Consider the following 23,767-nt stretch of genomic DNA (forward strand, 5'->3'; position numbering starts at 1 on the left):
TTTAAAAATCGCCTATAGAAGATTGTCATTCCTATGAAAGATTTTAACTGCTTCTTGTTCGATGGTGTGGGAAAATTCTTGATGGCAATCATCATTGCTGAGTAAAAAATGAGATTTTTGCAGATTAGCTGTCACGCCTGCTTTAGTAAATGCATTTATGACTGTGGCCAAGAGGTTAATGTTTTCTTCCCAAGAAGATGTAGCAATAAGAATATCATTGACAAAAAGCGTAAGTTGACTACGCAGTTCAGGTCTCAAAACAGCATCCAGTGCCTGGATAAACACATCAGCACTAACATTTAGGCCAAATGGAAGTATCTTAAAATGATAGCTTCTCCCTGCATAAACAAATGCTGTGTACTTCCTCAATTCAGGACTCAGCATTATCTGCCAGTAAGAACCTCTGAGATAACAAGTTGAAAAGAATTTCTTGCTATGAAACTTCTGTATAAGCTCATCGAAATTTTATGGATGAGTGCAGATAGGAACTATAATCTTATTTATCTGTCTTGCGTCCAAAACTAGTCAAACTTTGCCCTCTGGTTTGGGGACAACCAATACAGGACTACAGTATGGGGTTGTGGATGGCTCAGTCAACTTCAATCCAACATTCATTGCAGTTCTTCGACAGATCATTGAAATTGCCAAGGTACATTCTTTCACTATACCAAGTTTTTCACTAAAGACATAGATATTCTGCTGCAATAATTCTGCCAATTGTTTTCGCTGCCGATCATCCAAACAGTTAGATTGAGATATAACATCAGTTAATGCGCATATTTGATACACCTCTTCTGCATTTGATCTCCGATTCTTCTTGGAACACCTTATAAGCTTAATTGTTGAACCCCGACAATATCTTCCATGGCTACAGTCTCCTCTGATCAGCTCCACACACACGTTCTCATAATCGATCTTAAAAGAGGCACAGCCCACAGAGAAGTCAAATTTTATGTCCTTCCCCCGAATACTCTCAATACCCAAAATATAGTCCTCTAGTAATTTATTTATTACTAGGAACATGCATAAAGTCGCTACATTTCCTATTCTTAATTCAATAAGAGTCTGTTTCTTTACCTTCTGTGCCATGGTACCGATTGCACCTATAACGTCACAATTACTCGCAGGAAAGACTGGTAGTTTCCGGTCTTGTCAACCTCTCAAACATGGCTGCGGAGGTTGCTCACATATGCACCAGAGTCAAGAATTACTTTAATGGTATGACCATAGACTTCTGCATATATTGCTGGTACAGGAATGGTCATACGCTTGGCTGTACAATGCTGGATGTCATGCATAAGTTCATCTACTAGTCTCTGTCCATCATTGCATTCGATCATCACAACTCTCTTGCCAGAACCCCTTACATCACACCCGACCAATTCTCCGGGCACGATCCGGTCGTCTTTAGTTTAACAGATGGGTTCTAGGTTCATCAGTGACATCTGTAATCAATGCCAGTTGCTCTCTCCAGTCATTTATATTTGAAGATTGCTGGTTAATATTTTGTGGTTGCCAATTTGGACTATTCCCTTGGAATTGCTGATTATTGTGACTGTTGGTTGTGGTTATTTTGATTCGTGGTTTGCATTGGTTTGAATCTTTGCTTGTTAGGTTTCTTCTCTGCCCAGCGAAGTTGGAAATGCACCACATTGGTATTCAATCTTTGGTCGCCATTGAGATGTTGTTTGTTACGCTGAGCTTGGAAGCCCGAGCTTTGCTGCGCTCTACTACTATTGTTGCCGCTCAGTCATGGGTGATATGCAAAGTTCTTGTTTACACTAGCCGACAACCCATTCCCATGATTTAATAACTCAAAGGTGATGATGACAGAGAGAGTCTTCGACATTGTCTTCGGGGGAGCATACAAGACTTCTTCACGCATCTCGACCGGTAACTTTGCCTTAATAATCTTCAAAATATCCACCTGTGTGATTGGAGTATCCCAGTATCTACTTTTATTCAGGTACTTCTCAAAATACTGGCGCAAGTTCCCACTCTTGACTGAAAATGGTTCTGGGTTATAAACCTCTTTTTTCAGTAGTTCTTGAATTCCCGTAGACCAATACCTATTCAGGAATGTTCACTCAAAATCCTCATAGGTGCCATAGGTTTCCATAATGTCTGTGCATCATAAACTGTCTTCCCCTTGTATGTATCCAGCGACAAAAGAAATCTTTTGTGCGTCAGTCCATGCATGGGGTAAAACACCTCTGAACCTGCAAATGAAAATCACGGGGTTAACAGAATTCTTCTCCGGACAGAAGACTTTGAGCTACTGGTGCTTTAGGACCACCTCCTCCATCAACATTTGGGCATATACATTGTTGGGTGATATATTGCCATAAATAGTCAGACACCACATATGTGCCTTTTGTCGTAGGCGTTGGGCTGCTCATCACTGACGCCGAATTCATCATATTTTGCTTCGGTTGGTCAGAAAATATGACGTGTGTCAGAACCACTCGCTCTTATTGGAACTTTCTTCAACCGATTTGGTTATATTGTCTTTCCACTTCGAGAACTCTTGACCAAATTGTTGGCTTATCACGTCATTATCAATCTGGATAGCTGTGGAATCTGGTACATTAGCCAGTTGAAAGTTCTGCACAGCTTGTTGCAGTTGTTCATTAACACACTGGTGTCAACCTCTCTTCTATAACTGCGACACAATCTGATTTGACAAGTTCCAATTTGGACACAAGAGACTCTACGGTTGTGGTAACATCTTTTACTTTGGTTTGAATTTTGGAGATTTCCTCAGGAACTCTCTCCTGCGAAAGCTTCAGATTTGCCTTTTCTGTAGCAAGATCACTTTGCTTAAATGATCTACTTCGCATCTCAAATTCTCAAAATCTTTTCTGGTTGGCAATGACTCAACCATAGCAATATACTCTTGCATAGTTAGCCTGATATTTGCTTTTTCAGTAACCAGTGCCTCCTGGTGCTTAATGAGACCGTCTTGTTTATCAGAGAGATTTGCCTGTTGTACTGCTGAAGTATGAACTATAGTAGAAATTTTGTATTGTTGTGCTGCCATTGATTCTTGTGTGGAGGCTATCCTAGCTTGTTCAGTTGTAACAGACTGCACTTTAGCAGACATATATTGTTGATTTGTAGTTAACGTCTGCACCGCTTGGGATACACTAAGTAACAGACCTTAAATGTCAAACTCCTCAGTCATAGCTGTGGTCATTACAGGTACTGAACTATCAGTGGAAGGGGCTTCCTCAACTGACTGAATATTGTCCATTGTATTCTGTTCCCATTCCATTCTCGACTGGGTGCGTGTCCTAACCATAAATCTGTAAATAAAAAATCTTCACACGACCAATGTAGTTTCAAAATACTCACACAAAATCAGTACAAATCTACATATGATTTTTTAAAAATATGCATCTACAACTAATAGAAATAGGAGGACTCTACAGGAAAGGACAGTATTAGATTCCAGACTGGTAAACTTGTTGTTGCTTGCCTGTAGCCTGGACATTCAGGTGATCTGTTAAGATTAGCCATACAGCATCGGTCTGCCAGCCCCTCTGTCCCCATTGTGGTCTGAAAAAAGTACAGGGTATGCAATGCAGAAACACACTTTATAGTACACTTCCTATCAATAGCATACATACATGAAAATGATACAAAATCCTAACAAGTTCCCTAACTTCGCAAGCAGTCCTGTCAACTGGTTGTCACTCTAAAATGAGATTGCTTCAATGTCGCAAAGAAAATATAAATTAACTTACTTGCTCTTTTGAATTTATGTCTTTCACAGATATAAGACAGGTAGGCATTAAAAAACTCCCCTTTGGATTTTTTGCCTAGATGCATACATTATAAAATTTTTACCTGACTATTACAAACAATCTGTGAAAAACTTTGACTATAGATGAAAGTGGTTTTCTTCATGGCTGCTGTAAGGAGAGAACAGGTTAGGTACAGGATTAGTTGGCAGTCGGAGGTTTCTTCTTCTCCAGTTCTCAGAGAACACCAGGCAAAGTCGGAGAAAACTGCTACAACTCCAATGAAGATGCTGTCTCCCTTAGCAGCTACAATATTCACAGTCGCCGTAAGATTTTCTTTTCTGAAAACAATTTCAGAATGATTAGGTTGAACAACAGTGGTAGTATGATATCTTCTGACTGACAAACTGGTCGCTTAAGGAACGTCTTGAACATACAAGCTGATAGCAAAAATATTGCACGTCATCCGGACCGTGATATTCAGATTTGCCCAGTAGGTGCACAGAAAAGAAAAAAACTTATTAGCCTTTGTAGTAATCCTCTTTCAAGTTAGTCGTGCACACATGCGCACACCTATGCCTCCTACATGGTGCGTGCTGGATGTGTGATGCCAGTGCTGCATTTCGGCAGGTGGATTATGCTGTGGTGGGATTTTGTCGGGTGGGGTGGGTGGAGGAAGAGAGGAAGCGGTGGGGGAGAGGGATCGGGGGTGGGTAGCTTGTGGCTCAGAGGGACGCAGCTGCTTCACTGGCTGTGAATACAGGAAGGAGGGGTGTCAGGTGCAGGGACTTAGGCATGTGATGCACGGTTGTCAGAGCTGATGGGGAGCAGCACATGCTGAATGTGTGGGGATGTTAATTGGAAAGGGGTGACAGGATGGAGGAGTGGGAAACTGTTGGGTGGAGAGTGTGGGGTGGAGAGTGTGGGGCATTGGGTTACTAGATACTGAGCCCAGCATGGTGACGGGAGCAAAGGATGTGTTGTAATAGAACCTCCTGTCTAGATAGTTCAGAGAAGCTGGTGGTGGAGGAAAGGATCCAGATGGCTGGGTTGTGAAGCAGCCATTGAAATTAAGCATTTTATTCTCTGCTGCTTGGTGTCACTGTGTGGTCAAGTTCGTTCTTCAAAACAGCTTGGCAGAGGCCATTCATTGTGGTGGACAGCTGGTTGGTTGTCATACTGACTTCAAAAGCTGAGCAGCATTTGCAGCAAAGTTGGTAGACCTGACTCCTTTCACAAGTGGCCTGGCCTCTGATGGCGGGAAGAGACCCTGATGAAGGATATGGTTCAGTTGCTCCTGTCCAGGGTGGTATTGGCCAACAAAGGGGACACTCTTTTATATCTGAATCTTGGGGGTGGTGGGAAAATAGAAGGTATGGATGTGGTATGGGAAATCTGTTTGCGAACTATGTTCGGGAGTGTAGTGCCTGTCCATGAAGGCCTTTGTGAGACCTTCAGTATGCTGGTCAGCGGAGCTTTCATAACTGGAGATATGTCGTCCACGAATAACCAGCCTGTACGGGAGGTATTCTTTGGTGTTTAAGGGATGACAGCTGTCAAAATGAAGGCACTGTTGGTGGTTAGTGAGTTTAATGTGGACAGAGGTATGGATGGAACGATCAGGAAGGTGGAGGTCAGCATCCAGGAAGCACTGCATGTTGTGTTGAGGAGGACAATGTAAAACAGATGGGACAGAAAATGTTGAGGTTGTAGAGGAATGTGAATAGGATGTCTAGGCCCTGAGTTGAAATAGTGAAAACATCAACAATGAACCTGAAGCAGCCTAGGGGTTGCGAGGTGGTTTTTTTTTTTTGGGGGGGGGGGGGTGATAGACAGGAAGGTTTCCTCTAGATGGCCCATGTCACTGTGACTGTCCCCAACACTGGTGGAGCCTTTGTCTGCAGGGAGGATGATAAGGCCAGGATCTGTTTTCAGATTGTGTATGGCTCTTTTATAGAGGTGGATGATACCACTTGCAACCTCTGCTATAGTGACCCCATCCCTGAAGTGTAACACATCCTCCAGTTCCATTACGGATATTTTTGAACCCATGACTGTTAATTGAACGTTGTTGTTGTTGTTGTTGTTGTTGTTGTTGTTGTGGTCTTCAGTCCTGAGACTGGTTTGATGCAGCTCTCCATGCTACTCTATCCTGTGCAAGCTTCTTCATCTCCCAGTACCTACTGCAACCTACATCCTTCTGAATCTGCTTAGTGTATTGATCTCTTGGTCTCCCTCTACGATTTTTACCCTCCACGCTGCCCTCCAATGCTAAATTTGTGATCCCTTGATGCCTCAAAACATGTCCTACCAACCGATCCCTTCTTCTAGTCAAGTTGCGCCACAAATTTCTCTTCTCCCCAATCCTATTCAATACCTCCTTATTAGTTACGTGATCTACCCACCTTATCTTCAGCATTCTTCTGTAGCACCACATTTCGAAAGCTTCTATTCTCTTCTTGTCCAAACTGGTTATCGTCCATGTTTCACTTCCATACATGGCTACACTCCATACAAATACTTTCAGAAATGACTTCCTGACACTTAAATCTATACTCGATGTTAACAAATTTCTCTTCTTCAGAAACGATTTCCTTGCCATTGCCAGTCTACATTTTATATCCTCTCTACTTCGACCATCATCAGTTATTTTACTCCCTAAATAGCAAAACTCCTTTACTACTTTAAGTGTCTCATTTCCTAATCTAATCCCCTCAGCATCACCAGATTTAATTTGACTACATTCCATTATCCTCGTTTTGCTTTTGTTGATGTTCATCTTATATCCTCCTTTCAAGACACTGTCCATTCCGTTCAACTGCTCTTCCAAGTCCTTTGCTGTCTCTGACAGAATTACGTCATCGGCGAACCTCAATGTTTTTACTTCTTCTCCATGAATTTTAATACCTACTCCGAATTTTTCTTTTGTTTCCTTTACTGCTTGCTCAATATACAGATTGAATAACATCGGTGATAGGCTACAACCCTGTCTCACTCCCTTCCCAACCACTGCTTCCCTTTGATACCCCTCGACTCTTATAACTGCCATCTGGTTTCTGTACAAATTGTAAATAGCCTTTCGCTCCCTGTATTTTACCCCTGCCACCTTCAGAATTTGAAAGAGAGTATTCCAGTTAACGTTGTCAAAAGCTTTCTCTAAGTCTACAAATGCTAGAAACGTAGGTTTGCCTTTTCTTAATCTTTCTTCTAAGATAAGTCGTAAGGTTAGTATTGCCTCACGTGTTCCAACATTTCTACGGAATCCAAACTGATCTTCCCCGAGGTCCGCTTCTACCAGTTTTTCCATTCGTCTGTAAAGAATTCGCATTAGTATTTTGCAGCTGTGACTTATTAAACTGATAGTTCGGTAATTTTCACATCTGTCAACACCTGCTTTCTTTGGTATTGGAATTATTATATTCTTCTTGAAGTCTGTGGGTATTTCGCCTGTCTCATACATCTTGCTCACCAGATGGTAGAGTTTTGTCATGACTGGCTCTCCCAAGGCCATCAGTAGTTCTAATGGAATGTTGTCTACTCCCGGGGCCTTGTTTCGACTCAGGTCTTTCAGTGCTCTGTCAAACTCTTCACGCAGTATCTTATCTCCCATTTCATCTTCATCTACATCCTCTTCCATTTCCATAATATTGTCCTCAAGTACATCGCCCTTGTATAAACCCACTATATACTCCTTCCACCTTTCTGCCTTCCCTTCTTTGCTTAGAACTGGGTTGCCATCTGAGCTCTTGGTATTCATACAAGTGGTTTTTTTCTCTCCAAAGTTCTCTCTAATTTTCCTGTAGGCAGTATCTATCTTACCCCTAGTGAGACAAGCCTCTACATCCTTACATTTGTCCTCTAGCCATCCCTGCTTAGCCATTTTGCACTTTCTGTCGATCTCATTTTTGAGATGTTTGTATTCCCTTTTCTCCTTTCATCAATTAAATTCAATATTTCTTCTGTTACCCAAGGATTTCTATTAGCCCTCGTCTTTTTACCTACTTGATCCTCTGCTGCCTTCACCACTTCATCCCTCAGAGCTACCCATTCTTCTTCTACTGTATTTCTTTCCCCTATTCCTGTCAATTGTTCCCTTATGCTCTCCCTGAAACTCTCTACAACCTCTGGTTCTTTCAGTTTATCCAGGTCCCATCTCCTTAAATTCCCACCTTTTTGCAGTTTCTTCAGTTTCAATCTGCAGTTCATAACCAATAGATTGAACGTAAATACATAAAACTGCAACCAGTCACTTTCTTGAGTACTTATTTATTAGTCCGTGAACTGGTCTACGAACCTTTCGGGTTTATCTTCAGATGTTTTTCTGGAAGCTACAACACTATTTCTAACATGATACTGGTTGTTGTCTCTGTGACAAGAAGATGGAACACACTTCAGTGTATCGCCATGACTATTGTTTATTTGTTGATATGGATGCAAAATTTAGTTTTTTGCTTACTGTGACAGTATGGGCGGCTTTCTTCATTAGTGTTCATCTGTCTGCTTTCATTTTGATGGCCAATTGGTACATCTCTTATGTACCAATTGGCCATTAAAATTGAGGCAGACAGATGGACACTAAGGAAAAGGCCACCCATATTGTCGCAGTAAGTAAAAAACTCAATTTTGCATTCATATCGACAGACAAACAATAGTTATGTTGATACATTAAAGTGTGTGCCATCTTCTTGTCACGGAGCCAGCAACCAGTATTATCCCAGAAATTGTGACGTAACTTCCAGAAAGCCATCTGAAGATGAACCTGAAAAAAATTCAAAAACCTGTTCATGGAATAATAAATAACTATTCCAAAAAGTAACTGGTTGCATTTTATGTATTTACGTACCTCCAGTTTCTATTGAAACTCAAAGGCCTTGATCTCCGTAAACCTAATGTCCTTACAACCTTCGCTCAACAGTTTGCCCTTCCTGTGTCCTGTCACACCCTTGTAATTCAAGTTCCCATGTCATCTTCAGCAAGTGCCGCTCCCCACAGATTCCAACAACTGTGCATCCCATGCATGTGCGGTCCCTCCCTCTGTGCTGCTAGCCACCCACCCCCAAACCCTCACATTAAGTTAAAGCAACAATTTTTAAGTAACTAGATTGAATACATTTTCAAAATTTTTGAAAGCCAGAAGACATCTATGCCCATTGTCCAATGTGATCTGAGTCCGATCCTCAAATAAGTTGATCGGCTCTTTAGGGTGCTGTTTTAAAATGTTAATTCACACAAAAATTTAAGTATAATGGAAGTTTCCTTTTTCTTCATTTCAGTTGAGGGTACTACAAAAGGCTCATCGTGAACAGTGATTCCTTGTTTCAAAATAAACTCCCTGACTCTTGAAGGAAGGGACTATAGATTTTTTTGTAACAAAAACTCCTTAGAACATATTTTGTGATTCATATCCATGAAATTTGGTTAAAAGCCTTTGTCCTGCAACATCAGAAACCTTCAAGGGTTGAAATGGCCCGGCAGCAGTAATGATGTTTTAAAGTTCTTCCACATATGGAAGCTTACAGTGTTTTGCATGTTTCTCAATCACTGCAAATTAGTGATCTGAGACATGGAAGCTATTTTGAGACTTGTTAAAGTCACCATTTTTGACAAACTGATGAAACAGTCCTACAGTTCACCTGATCTGTACTGCTGTTGCTCCATCCAGAAAGTTTACATTTGTAAATGGTGAGGAGTTCCGTATTCAGGCACTTCTAAAATGCAGAAAGCCAATTGGTTTTTGCCTGTTACTCATGTTAATCCTCATTTTCTGCTCCTCCTTCCCATTTTCAGATGAAATGAAAGCTTGAACAACCTTTTCACAAAACACACAAATATACTGTAAGTGGATTTCAGAAACTGAAATGGTAGCAAACTGCATTGCAATGTGGCACTGGTTTCATACTCAATCTGGTGGTGGTGCTGGCACTTCGATCTTTTTGTTCAGCAATTACTTCAGAACATAGTGTTGGCAACTTCTGCCAATGCTACAAATAACAACAACACACAAAGAGTTTCCACTTGATTATACAGGGTGGTCCATTGATCATGACCAGCCCAAATATCTCACAAAATAAACGTCAAACGAAAAAACTACAAAGAATGAAACTTGCTTGGCTTGAAGGGGGAAACCAGATGGCGCTATGGTTGGCTCGCTGGATGCCGCTGCCATAGGTCAAACGGATATCAACTGCATTTTTTGAATAGGAACCCCCATCTTTTATTACATATTCATGTAGTACGTAAAGAAATATGAATGTTTTGATTGGACCACTTTTTTCGCTTTGTGATAGATGATGGTGTAATAGTCACAAACATATGGCTCTCAATTTTAGACAAACTGTTGGTAACAGGTAGGTTTTTTAAATTAAGATACAGAATGTAGGTTTGTTTGAACATTTTATTTCAGTTGTTCCAATGTAATATGTGTACCTTCGTGAACTTATCATTTCTGTGAACGCATGCTGTTACAGCGTGATTACCTGTAAATACCAAATTAATGCAATAAATGCTCAAAATGATGTCCGTCAACCTCAATGCATTTGGCAATACGTGTAATGACATTCCTCTCAACAGCGAGTAGTTCGCCTTCCGTAATGTTCGCACACGCATTGACAATGCGCTGACGCATGTTGTCAGGCGTTGTCGGTGGATCACAATAGCAAATATCCTTCAACTTTCCCCACATAAAGAAATCCGGGGAAGTCAGATCCGGTGAACGTGCGGGCCATGGTATGGTGTTTCGACGACCAATCCACCTGTCATGAAATATGCTATTCAATACCGCTTCAACCGCACGTGAGCTATGTGCCGGGCATCCATCATGTTGGAAGTACATCGCCATTCTGTCATGCAGTGAAATATTTTGTAGTAACTTCGGTAGAACACTGCGTAGGAAATCAGCATACATTGCACCAGTTAGATTGCCATCGATAAAATGGGGGCCAATTATCATTCCTCCCATAATGCCACACCATACATTAACCCGCCAAGGTCGCTGATATTCCACTTGTCGCAGCCATAGTGGATTTTCCGTTGCCCAATAGTGCATATTATGCCGGTTTACGTTACCGCTGTTGTTGAATGACGCTTTGTCGCTAAATAGAACGCGTGCAAAAAATCTGTCATCGTCCCGTAATTTCTCTTGTGCCCAGTGGCAGAACTGTACACGACGTTCAAAGTCGTCGCCATGCAATTCCTGGTGCATAGAAATATGGTACGGGTGCAATCGATGTTAATGTAGCATTCTCAACACCGACGTTTTTTAGATTCCCGATTTTCGCGCAGTTTGTCTGCTACTGATGTGCGAATTAGCTGCGACAGCAGCTAAAACACCTACTTCGGCATAATCATTTGTTGCAGGTCGTGATTGACGTTTCACATGTGGCTGAACGCTTCCTGTTTTCTTAAATAACGTAACTATCCGGCAAATGGTCCGGACACTTGGATGTTGTCGTCCAGGATACCGAGCAGCATACATAGCACACGCCCGTTGGGCATTTTGATCACAACAGCCATACATAAACACGATATCGACCTTTTCCGCAATTGTTAAATGGTCCATTTTTAACACGGGTAATGTATCACGAAGCAAATACCGCCCGCACTGGCGGAATGTTACGTGATACCACGTACTTATACATTTGTGACTACTACAGCGCCGTCCATCACAAAGTCAGAAAAGTGGTCCAACTAAAACATTCATATTTCTTTATCTACTACATGAATATGTAATAAGAAACGGGGGTTCCTATTTAAAAAAACGCAGTTGATATGTTTGACCTATGGCAGCGCCATCTAGCGGGCCAACAATAGTGCCATCTTGTTTCCCCTTTCAAGGTAGACGAGTTTAGTTCTTTGCAGTTCTTTTGTTTGAAGCTTATTTCGTGAGGTATTTGGCCTGGACACTATCAATGGACCACTCTGTGTAGTCCTGCACTGGTGTCACAGCATACATTACTATGGAATAAAACAATTCTACTTGCCCAATTTTGGTATTTAGTTAATTTAGCTTTCCCACTCCACATTTATATTCCTTTTAGTGTTTGTTTAATACAGTAACTGGCAAAAGAATTGAAATTTGGTATTACTGTGTGCTTTGAAAATAAATGATATTTTTTTCAAGTGATTTCCTCATATTTTAATGTAAGTGACTATGTAATGAATTTCTTTCACAGCCTCCATCAGTAAAATGTCTAACAAAGCTATGGCATCCAAATATCAGCGAGGATGGTGACATCTGTCTTAGTTTATTAAGACAAAATTCTATAGATGGGATGGGCTGGGCACCAACACGAAAACTGAAGGATGTGATATGGGGATTAAATTCTCTCTTTACGGTCAGTATTCGCAAGTACTGAAGTTACCTTTCAGTAATATAGCATTTTTTCCTCTGTGTAGCTTTCAACAAAGTAGATACAATAGCCCACATTATTCTTATTTTGTGTTGCTCAAAAATGTGATACAATTTATGGAAATCAGTGTTACAGGTGTGCTGTATTGCAATAAAAAAAAAAATGAGCACATAGTCATTATGTTAGTTGTTTTTATAACCGACATTTCATTTTTCAGTTTAATAAATCAGTTTTCCATCTTCCCCAAACATTCCACTTGCTTAGTGATTGCCTGAATTGTGTAAAATATTCTTTATCAAAGCTCCATTGATAACCCCTGTTGTCCCTTGTTTTTCATGAGAAAATAGTTGAATACTCAGTATTTGCCAAGCTTCTGATTATCAAAACGGGGAAAAAAGAAAAAAATGGGCATCAAATGCTAGAATTTTTTCATGTCATTACATTTTGTCTGCTTGAATCTAGAGTTCCAAAAAGCATTTCATGTTTGTATTTTTTGCATGTTGATTCACAATAGTGTGTGGGTGACACTGCATGTGTGATTGAGAATTTTATGTAAAATCCTTCGTTCTGAAATTTCGATGAGACTACAATTTTTTATTGCAGATGAATTATTTGATAATGGTCAAATGTTAAAATCAACTGATAATGCATGCCAGTTCCGTGTTAAAACATAATTAATTCTCAGATGTATTGCAAAATGACAAAAAGGCAAAAAATCAGGTAAGTTACAGTACATATGGAAGTTTATCAACAGTTACTCTTTCCACGGGGAAAGAGAAAACGATCATTATCCCAGAAGCACCATCCTTAACCACTTTCCCCTGCGGGTCCAAGTGTTAGAATAGGCCCGAGGTATTTCTGCCTGTTGTAAGAGGTTACCAAAAAGAGTCTTACACCTTTCAGCCTTTATGTGATGGTCCCCTGTCGAGTTTGACCTCCATTCTTCAAACTTTTGCTGAAGAATGAGCCAATTGGGGAAGGGCGCCTTACAAGGTGCATCATGTCCATCGTGCATTGAGATCTTTAGCCCACTTTCTCATTGTCTCATTTCAGTCCTGCTCATTCACCATGTCTTGGGCGAGGACACCTTCCTTGGAGCATTTTCCACCATGCACTATCACTTTCTGCGTCGACGATGACCATGGACTGCTTTGCACCTGATATCCAGCATGGTAGCCAGTACGTTGTGGTTGGGCTGCCATGTACCCTGTTGGTTGTAGCCCCCTGACCACACAGGGATCGCTCTGCTCATGCCTGCGCCATTAACTCCCCATGTATGCCAAGGGGTAGGTGCCCATCCCCCTGGAGCATTGGGACTCCCGGTAATGGCCATTGCACCTGGGTGGCGTCCGTGGGGAGGGCTCCTGGTTGGAGTGGGTGGCATCAAGGCGGATGACACACGATGAAGCGTAGTCAATCATATCTTGCTGGTGATGAAACACCAGCAGTCTCTAAGTGTTCATGAGCTCAATTCAGCGCACAGAAGTATGACCCCAGATTGTTCCCCTTTCTGGTCACACCGTGGGAGGAACGTTAGGCTAAGGATGGCAGTGGATCTTATTGCCCCGGTACCTTGTATGTTCAAGAGCTGATGGGGATCTTTCATGACAATGAAGCCTCAGTTTTTTGTTGAGTATTTAGAGGACCAATTCAGGGAGGTGGAGGGCTTGTTCAATGAGATCTGCGTCAAGTCTTGATAAAAACAGCATTCTCTGCCCAGTCACAGGCTTTACTCGCTTGTGACAAGTTGGGGATGTTTCTGTTACCATCACGCCCCATAAGAGCTTATATATTGTCCAGGGTATTACATTCCACAGGGACCTTCTTTTGCAGTCTGATGATGAGCTGCGTGCCAACTTAAAGTGGCGAGGTGTACATTTTGTCCAGCGTGTCCACCAGGGTCCGAGGAATAATCAGGTTGCCACTGGCGCCTTCATCTTGGCCTTTGAGGGTGATACATTGCCCGAGAAGGTCAAAGTGATGGTCTACCACTATGATGTAAAGCTCCATATCCCTCCGCTTGATGCGGTGCTTTATGTGCTGGAAGTTTGGCCATATGTCTTCCCGCTCTACTTCCAGCGTCATATGTCAAGATTGCAGATGCCCATCACATCCCAATACTCCATGTGCGCTGCCCCACATCTGTGTCAGCTGCAGAGGGCACCATTCACCTTGCTCGCCAGACTGCAGGATTCTCCAGAAATAAAGGAAAATAATGGAGTACAAGACCCTGGACCGACTGACCAACACTGAGGCTAAGAGAAAATTAGAATGCATGCAACCTGCGCATATGACATCATCTTACGCCGCTGCTACAACAGTTATAATCCTGTCAGCTCCCCCAACTCCAGTCACCTCTCAGAGCCGGAAGACTACACTTGCCCCCTTGATGGTGGAGGGGCATTTCCCTCCGGTTGCTCCTGCATCACCTACTTCAGGAGCAACACCCTCTCCAACCATCGGGGACGCCCCGCTAGGAAGGGGTCCCTTGTGTCACTCCCTTCCCAGGTTTCTGCTAGTGGGAAAGACGACACACACCAGTGGCTGAAGTGCCACAAAAGTAGCTGGTCGTAGGGCTTTACGATCATCCTCAGTCCCGGAGACTGAGCCAGTGAAGTCCTCTTAGCCAGGGAAACCCAAGGAGCAGCAAGAGAAACCCAAAAAGAAAACACCTAAGGCCTACGAGCTCTGCATCTGAAGATGAGGTGGAGATTTTGGCGTCCGATGAGGACCTACATCTCGCCAGACCCTCGGACACAATGGATATAGACGCTCAGACAATAAGTTGGTGGCAGCAGGTGACTCTGAGGCATAAACTATCTCATTGAATGTTCCATGCCTTCCCAGTCTCACGATGATGTCATCCTCCAGTGGAATCGCGGCAGTTTTTTCCACCACCTGGCTGAGCTACGGCAACTGTTAAGCTTTACACCTGCTATCTGCATTGCCCTCCAGGAAATCTGGTTCCAGGCAATGCGGCCCCTACCCTCCGTGGCTGTAAGGGATATTACAGGAAACGTAGCGACTATAATAGTGTCAGGTGGAGTTTACATTTATGTCCTAAACTCAGTCTGTAGTGAACCTGTGCCCTTTAAAACCGCACTTGAAGCTGTGGCTGTCAGAATAAGGACGACACAGGAAATAACTGCATCATATATCTTCCTCCAGATGGTGCAGTACCCCTGAATGTATTAGCTGCACTGATTGATCAACTCCCTAAACCTTTCCTACTTTTGGGAGATTTCAAAGCCCATAACCCCTTGTGGGGTGGCACCGTGCTTACTGGCTGAGGCAGAGATGTTGAAACTTTACTGTCTCAGTTCGACCTCTGCCTCTTAAAATACTGGGGCAGCCACACATTTCTGTGTGGCTCATGGTAGTTACTTGGCCATTGATTTATCAATTTGCAGCCCAGGACTTCTCTGACGACTTGTGAGATGGTAACCATTTCCCCATCTTCCTGTCACTGTCCCAGGAACAGGCCCACGGACACCTACCCAGGTGGGCTTTAAACAAGGCGGACTGGGAAACTTTAACCTCTGCTGTCACTGTTGACTCTCCCCCACACGGTAACATCGATTTGGTGGTTGAGCAGGCAACTACAACAATTCTCTCTGCAGCAGAAAACGCAATGCCTCGATGGAGCATCTCATAGCCTTTAAATGGCTCCATGCCCTCGTTTGCCAACTTATCAAATGACGGAAGCAGAAGTGTTGGGAGAGATATGTCTCAACCATTTTGTGCCATACGTCACTTTCCCAAGTCTGGGCAAAGATCAAACATGTTTCTGGTGCATTATCTACTGACGTAAATGCGATTGCCGAGCAGTCTGCTGAGCACTTTGGTTGAGCCTCTGCTTTGGAGAATTAACCCCCAGGCTTTCGCACTCTCAAACGGCAGCTGGACGGGAACGTCCTCTCATTCACTACACACCACAGTAAACCCTATAACACCCCCTTTACAGAGTGGGAGCTCCTCAGTGCCCTTGCACATTGCTCTGACACAGCTCCTGGGCCCGATCGGATCCACGGCCAGATGCTTAAACACCTCTCATCTGACTACAAGCAACAACTCCTCGTCTTCTTCAACCGGATCTGGTTTGATGGCATCTTTCCATCGCAATGGTGGGAGAGCACCGTCATTCCAGTGCTCAAACCCGGTAAAAACCCGCTTGATGTGGATAGCTGTTAGTGCATCAGCCTCACCAACATTCTTTGTAAGCTGCTGGAATGTATGGTATGTCAGCAGTTGGGTTGGGTCCTGGAGTCATGTGGCCTACTGGCTCCATGTTAGGCGGCTTCCGCCAGGGTCGCTCTACCTTTATAATCTAGCCCACAGTTTCCAGTTTTCGGCCTCAAAGTCGTGTGTCATGCACTTCTGTTGGCGTCGTACTGTTCATCTGGGCCCAGAACTTTACCTTCATGTTAATCCACTCACTATAGTGGAGACATATCGACTCTTAGGACTGGTTTTCGACGATCGATTGACTTGGCTCCCTCATCTTCGTTAGCGTAAGCAGAAGTGCTGGCAGCACCTCAGTGCCGTCCATTGCCTGAGCAACACCAATTGAGGTGCAGATTGCTCTACGCTGCTGTGGCTGTACAGAGCCCTTGTCCAGTCCTGAATCGACTATGGGAGTGTGGTTTATGGTTCGGCAGCACCTCCAGCATTGCATGTATTCAACCCTGTGCACCAATGTGGGGTTAGACTAGCGACTGGAGCTTTTAGAACGTGTCTGGTGACCAGTGTACAGGTGGAGGCTGGGGTCCCTCCATTGCAGATCAGACGTGCACAACTGCTCACCAATTACGTTGCACATGTTCATAGTTCTCCTGAGCATCTGAATTACCGTCTCCTTTTCCCACCTACAGCAGTCCACCTCCCGCATTGGTGGCCCACGTCGGGGCTAATGATTGTTTTTCGTGTGCAGTCCCTTCTCTCTGAACTGGAGTCCTTCCCTTTACCACCTCCACTTGAGATCCGTTCACATATGCCTCCATGGTGCACGTCTCAGCTGCAACTTTGTCTGGACCTTTCATGTGGCCCTAAGGATTCCGTTAACCCTGCGGCTCTCCGCTGTCACTTCCTCTCGATTCTTGACATGTTCTGGGGCTCTGAAGTGGTTTATGCCAACGGCTCGATGGTTGATGGTTGTGTTGGCTTTGCCAACATTCAGGGCGGCCATATTGAACAGCACTCCATACCTGATAGCTGCAGTGTATTCACTGCATAGCTGGTGGCCATTTCTTGTGCACTTCAGTATCTCCGTTCATGCCCTGGGGTCTATTCTTTTATGTACTGACTCCTTTGAGCAGCCTGAAAACTATTGATGAGTTTTACCCACATCATCCTTTGGTAGCGTCCATCCAGGAGTCCATCTATGCTCTGGAACAGTCCAGTCACTGAGTGGTGTTTGTCAGGACCCCTAGTCACATCGGAATTCCTGGAAATGATCATGCTGACAGGCTACATGGAAACCACTTCTGGAGATGGGCATCTCAACAACTGACCTGCGTTCGTTATTGCGCCATAAGGTTTTTCAGCTTTGGGACACGGAATGGCAAATTGTCAGATGCACAACAAACTGTGAACCATTAAGGAGACCACTAATGTGTGGAAGTCCTCGATGAGAGCCTCTCTCAGGGACTGTGTGGTTCTCTGCCGGCTCCACATTGCCCATGCCTGGGCGACCCATGGCTACCTCCTGTGCCATGAAGACCCACCTCAGTGTCAGTGCGGCTCCCGTTTGACAGTGGCCATATTGAAAAGTATTCCTTACCCGATTGCTGCAGTGTATTCACTGCAGACCTGGTGACATTCTTCTGCTCTGTCCTCCTTTGACTGCCCCGCGACTTCATCTCCAGTTGCCAGACTTGTTATCATTGATTATAGCAGACATCGCCTCAGCGGCTGATTTGGTTTTATGTTTCAGCCGTGAGGGTTGGTTTTACCATTCGATCTGAGTTTTGGAGCTTGTCCGCCACCCTAGTGCTTTCAGGGTGGAGGTTTTAATGTGTTGCAGGGTGACTGGCTTTTCCTTTTTATTTTCATGGTCGGCCAGCCACTGTATTCTGCTTCCTTGTTTTACTCTCTTGTAACTTTCTTGCATCTCTCTGTTGTTTCCTTGTCCGCTTTTGTTCCTTTTAGTGTTCGTTGTCTTTCCTTTGTTCATGTGGTCTTTCCTTTCTTTCCGTTGTGTGTTATATGTCTTGTCTGTTTTATTCTCACACTTGTGGCATTATTTTACTAGGAGCAAGGGACTGATAACCTTGTAGTTTGGTCCCTTTCCCCCTCTTTTAAATCAACCAACCGTAACCACTTGCTATAAGGTGGCCTGTGGAGTGTAGAAGTAGATTTAGTATGTTTACCTACCATTAGCTCTTCCTTTCTTGTTCTGCCCCTCAGCCACCTTTAACCTCATTTATATAGTGGCTCAGAAATGTATAAGAGGCATTCAAGTGAAACCCGGTCACAAGTGTAAGGTAACGGTAACAATTTTATTAACTCAAAAATATACACAGTACACATACTCAGAAATAGTCACCAAAGCTGTTGGCACAATTACACCATTGTGACACTAGCCGTTCGATTCCATCCTTGAACAAGCTAGTAGGCTGCTCTAGGATCCAGGCCTGGACCCAGTCACACACTTCATCATCCATTGCAAATTGATATCTGCGAATAGCCTGTTTTAGAGGTCCAAACACATGAGACACATGGTGAAAGGTCGGGATTGTACAGTGGATGTTCCAATGTTTCCCACCGAAACTGCTGCAATGTCGTCTTCACCACATTGGCCGTGTGTGGGCGGGCATTATCACCTGCAGGAGGATAACGCCATTAGACAACATATGTCGGCATTTCGACGTAATGGCTCATTTAAGGTTCTATAAAGTGGCTTGATAATGCTGGGCATTGGTGGTGGTTTCCCATTACAGGAACTCGACAGGCAGTGGGCCCTTGTGGTCAGAAAAGGACATCATGACCCTACCAGAACTGGTGTGCATGGCCTTTGATTTCTTTGGAGGTGTACTCACCATACACAGCCTTCATCCGTAGATACATTTCATGGTCTCCATATCCCTCCGCCACCAAAAATCGAATCGCTCCTCTTTGTTCCTGCGTACTCACCTACATGTTCGGTAGTGGACGATAACTTGGGTGACCAACTTCTCTTTGGCGTGAAAACACACTGATGCTATGAAACATCAAACGGTGCACACAACCAGTTTCTATACAAATATATGGGGCCACGATACATGCAGTTACGTTGTGCCACCTTACGTGTAAAGCAAAAGTAGGCGCACTGACCAGGTTTCATTTGAATAAACCTCATACATGCCTGTCGCAGCTTTTTACATCTGGTGAAGATAACATCAGCTCACTAGCTTGACATTTCATTGCATTGGGTTCCAGAGGAGGTGGGACATACCATTGCCTCCTTTTTTCTATTCGGTTCTTATAGACCATATTTTTCCACACGCTGATTTCTTATAGAAAAACTAAGTGGGTGTTGAAGGTACACTTAGATTTGAAGATACACGAACTGTATATTTGCTTGTTACATGCTGTTCAAAAGACTGGACATTGTCTTCCTTGAAGATCTGATGAATTTCACAGTTTTGTGGATTTGACAATTTTAAGTGTTTTTATGCAAGTCTTTCCTGCAGTGCCACTTATAATTCAAAATGGGTAAGAATGGGAACTGTTTTCAGATTTAATGATGGGTTGTCTTTCTCATATTATTTATTGCAAAAATATTATAAATCCAAAAGTGGTGTGTGATACTTACAATGGTAATAACATTGGAACTGAAAATATCTTGCCCTACATTGGCATAACTATCCTTTGAAGAACAGTTATACTGTTACGTATCTAATCCACAAACATATTTATTTCAGTCCATCCACCAACATTTGAAACTACATAATTTTCAAAATTATAAATAATTTCTTCTGTAATTTAATTTTTGCTTCTTGTGTTTGTTCAACAATAATTTTCATATGTCCAGAAAACCTTCAGTGTGTAAGCAGACAGCTATGAAAGTGAAACACCTCCTTATAAACGTTAACTGCAAAGTGAAATTATAGTAGAAAAGATACACAAGAGCCCATTGGCATGGGGCTGTGTTTCTGAAATGCCATTATTGATGTATATCGGCCACATGAAGGGTGGCTAGCAGCCTGATGCAGCGTCGGGCGGCAAGTTGTCTCGTGCTTGGTGACAGTAGGTGCTGTTAGGGAAACTTTTTAGAAAAAAGTTTTTCGCACCTTACTGTCTCACATAACCGCTTGATAACGAACTGGAAATTTTTTCGTTATTCATTGTAGTAATTACAGTGCTCAAAATAAAATCAACTTGTTACAGGTAAACCAAAGAAAGTGTTATAAATTTTACAGCCATAGGCTAATTTGCATTTGAGAAATAATTTTTAATCACAGAATGACAGCTCTCTCTCTCTCTCTCTCTCTCTCTCTCTCTCTCTCCCTCTCCCCTCCCCAATACTGAGTAAAAAATGCCTTGGTATACCTGAAGCTGTCATGCAGTGAAGAATGAACGGTGATAAGCAATAAGAGCCTTTATCTTTCAGAAACGGTGGAAAATAGTGAAACAAGGATTTTGCCAAATACAAATTAATGGTTCTTTGCTGTAGGAAATATCTTTGTCTATTAGGAAATAGAACTAACAGTGTTATTTTTCAATGGAAAGTACTGTGGCTTGATTCTTCACAGTTATGTGCTGTATTTGATTTACATATTGTTGTGGTCTTCAGTCATGAGACTGGTTTGATGCAGCTCTCCATGCTACTCTATCCTGTGCAAGCTTCTTCATCTCCCAGTACGTACTGCAGCCTACATACTTCTGAATCTCCTTAGTGTATTCGTCTCTTGGTTTCCCTCTATGATTTTTACTCTCCATGCTGGCCTCCAATACTAAATTGGTGATCCCTTGATGCCTCAGAACATGTCCTACCTACCAGTCCCTTCTTCTCGTCAAGTTGTGCCACAAACTCCTCTTCTCCCCAATCCTATTCAGTACCTCCTCATTAGTTATGTGATCTACCCATCTAATCTTCAGCATTCTTCTGTAGCACCACATTTCGAAAGCTTCTATTCTCTTCTTGTCCAAACTATTTATCGTCCATGTTCCTCTTCCATACATGGCCCCACTCCATACAAATACTTTCAGAAACGACTTCCTGGCACTTAAATCTATACTCGATGTTAACAAATTTCTCTTCTTCAGAAACACTTTCCTTGGCATTGCCAGTCTGTATTTTATATCCTCTCTTCTTTAACCATCATCAGTTATTTTGCTCTCCAAATAGTAAAACTCCTTTACTACTTTAAGTGTCTCATTTCCTAATCTAATTCCCTCAGCATCACCTGACTTAATTCGACTACATTCCATTATCCTCGTTTTGCTTTTGTGGATGTTCATCTTATATCCTCCTTTCAAGACACTGTCCATTCCGTTCAACTGCTCTTCTAAGTCCTTTGCTATCTCTGACAGAATTACAATGTCATCGGCGAACCTCAAAGTTTTTATTTCTTCTCCATGAATTTTAATACCTACTCCGAATTTTTCTTTTGTTTCCTTTACTGCTTGCTCAATATACAGATTGAATAACATCAGGGAGAAGCTACACCCCGTCTCACTCCCTTCCCAACCACTGCTTCTCTTTCATGTCCCTCGACTCTTATAATTGCCATCTGGTTTCTATTTACATATTAGCAGTAACATAAGTGAAGAAATCAAATGTTTATTTTTATACTGATAATGAGCGCGCCCGGGTTCCCGGGTTCGATTCCCGGCGGGGTCAGGGATTTTCTCTGCCTCGTGATGACTGGGTGTTGTGTGATGTCCTTAGGTTAGTTAGGTTTAAGTGGTTCTAAGTTCTAGGGGACTGATGACCATAGATGTTAAGTCCCATAGTGCTCAGAGCCATTTGAACCATTTTTGAATTGATAATGAGCTTTTATACAGTGTGTTTGTTTTAACTTAAGAAAATGAGGAATTGTATGAAAAAAATGTTGTAGATGAAAAGTTAATATTAGTAAAGGAACATCAGTCTCTGCTGCAATTGGCCACTTTCTAACCACCCCTATTAAGTTTTGGGGGATGTCACCTTTGTATTTTCAAATGGGGGAAACCCCAATTTTTATTGTGTATTAGGATTCTACACAAAAACTACATGCTGTTTATTCAAACCACTGTTTTCCATTTGTGGTAAGTGGAGCTGTAACCGACAAATCTACAGTGTGCTTGTTTTTTGCATTCGATTCTGTGTTTCATTTAAGATGTAAATGCGCTCTTTGTTTCACACCGCTAATTCATGTCCTGCAGTGCAGTGCCAAAATAGTGTGTTGCGGGAGGACATGTTCCACTCCACATACGATCTCTCACTTAGTTGTGTGTATGTGCCAGCTTTACCATGCAAATAATTTGTGGTTACTGTTCCTGAAGCTAATTGCTTTTGTGGGCCTGCTATGCAGTGCCACTAGACAGTGACATGTGACTTCTTACACTCTGCAGGGGGTGTGGGTACTGAAAAAGAGCTCTGATCTGTCCAAGCTACTAAATGTTGTAAACAGCGTTGCGGTAACTCTTCTGTATTTTACGCACAATGTTTTTCGTGTACAACCGCAGTTAGGATGATTGGTGACTAGATACCTCTTATTTTGTAGCTCATAACAGATTACAGCATATAAACATGTACTCCTTTTACATTATAGGAAAGCACATAACCGAATAATGATTCTTCCATCATTTTCTGGCATTTACTTGTTCGCCAGTGCTTCTTACTCTCTGGTTGTACAGGTACCTCAAGCCGCAATGCCAAAGCATAAGCACATCTCCACAGCAGGTGGAAATGCGCATTTGCAGTCATGCCTTATCAAGTTGCTGCTTTCGTTTAGCATCCATCTGAACATACATCAAGCAAGGGCATATGCCGTGGGATGTTACACACTTAACAACTGCCTAAGATTACATTTTCCATTTCTAAAAGTATCTTTCATTAGCCTAAGTGGTCAAAAGTGGAACATGTTATTTCAGAGGATCACCATATTATACCACAAGATGTGAAGCACTGCTGCACCAATGGGAATGAAACTGCTCCCCTGAATGTGACTTTGGTGAAGAGCAGCAAATGGTACATCACATAACATTTGAATGTTCCCTCACAGCATTCAGAGGGGCAATGGAAAACCTTCAGAATTTGTCTCCAGAAGCTTCTGATGGGATTTCAAATGTGGACTAAGAGCTATTACAAACTTGAGATTTTGTGTATCTGTGTAGAAATCTATAGATTTGTTGTAAATACTTATCTAGTATTTCTCCTATCTTAAAATGAATAATTAAAGAAGTATTCACTGTGGGTAAATAGTTTTAAATATCTTCCTAGACACTTCAAAAACAACTTGTAGGAAAGTTCTGGCAGAATGTAGACACCATGTGAATGTAATTGAAGTGCGGCTACTCACAGAAATGACACTGAAATTTAGTAGATATTCTAATGTGTTAATGTGCAACTGGAACACTGGAAAAAACAGTAATCCAATTTTGGTCATCAGGTGCAAATATGGTGCTGTGAATGCAAGAAAGATGTGTAGAAATATGTTCATATGTAATGGATTAATAATGGGACATGTGAAGAAAAGGTGAGAGAAGCAT

General features: G+C 42.5%; 1 protein-coding gene across 4 annotated transcripts in view; it reads left to right on the forward strand.

The window, feature by feature from the left end:
* The window catches only part of LOC126259192 (NEDD8-conjugating enzyme UBE2F-like), a 78,460-nt gene that overhangs the window by 42,334 nt on the left and 12,359 nt on the right, over positions 1–23,767 (forward strand). For all 4 annotated transcript variants that reach the window (XM_049955779.1, XM_049955780.1, XM_049955777.1 and 1 more), the window contains one exon: positions 11,915–12,076. In XM_049955779.1, coding sequence (XP_049811736.1) covers positions 11,915–12,076 — 162 coding nt within the window. The remainder of the gene's footprint in view (positions 1–11,914; positions 12,077–23,767) is intronic.

The sequence above is a fragment of the Schistocerca nitens genome, chromosome 5, assembly GCF_023898315.1.
Source record: "Schistocerca nitens isolate TAMUIC-IGC-003100 chromosome 5, iqSchNite1.1, whole genome shotgun sequence".
Lineage (NCBI taxonomy): Eukaryota > Metazoa > Arthropoda > Insecta > Orthoptera > Acrididae > Schistocerca > Schistocerca nitens.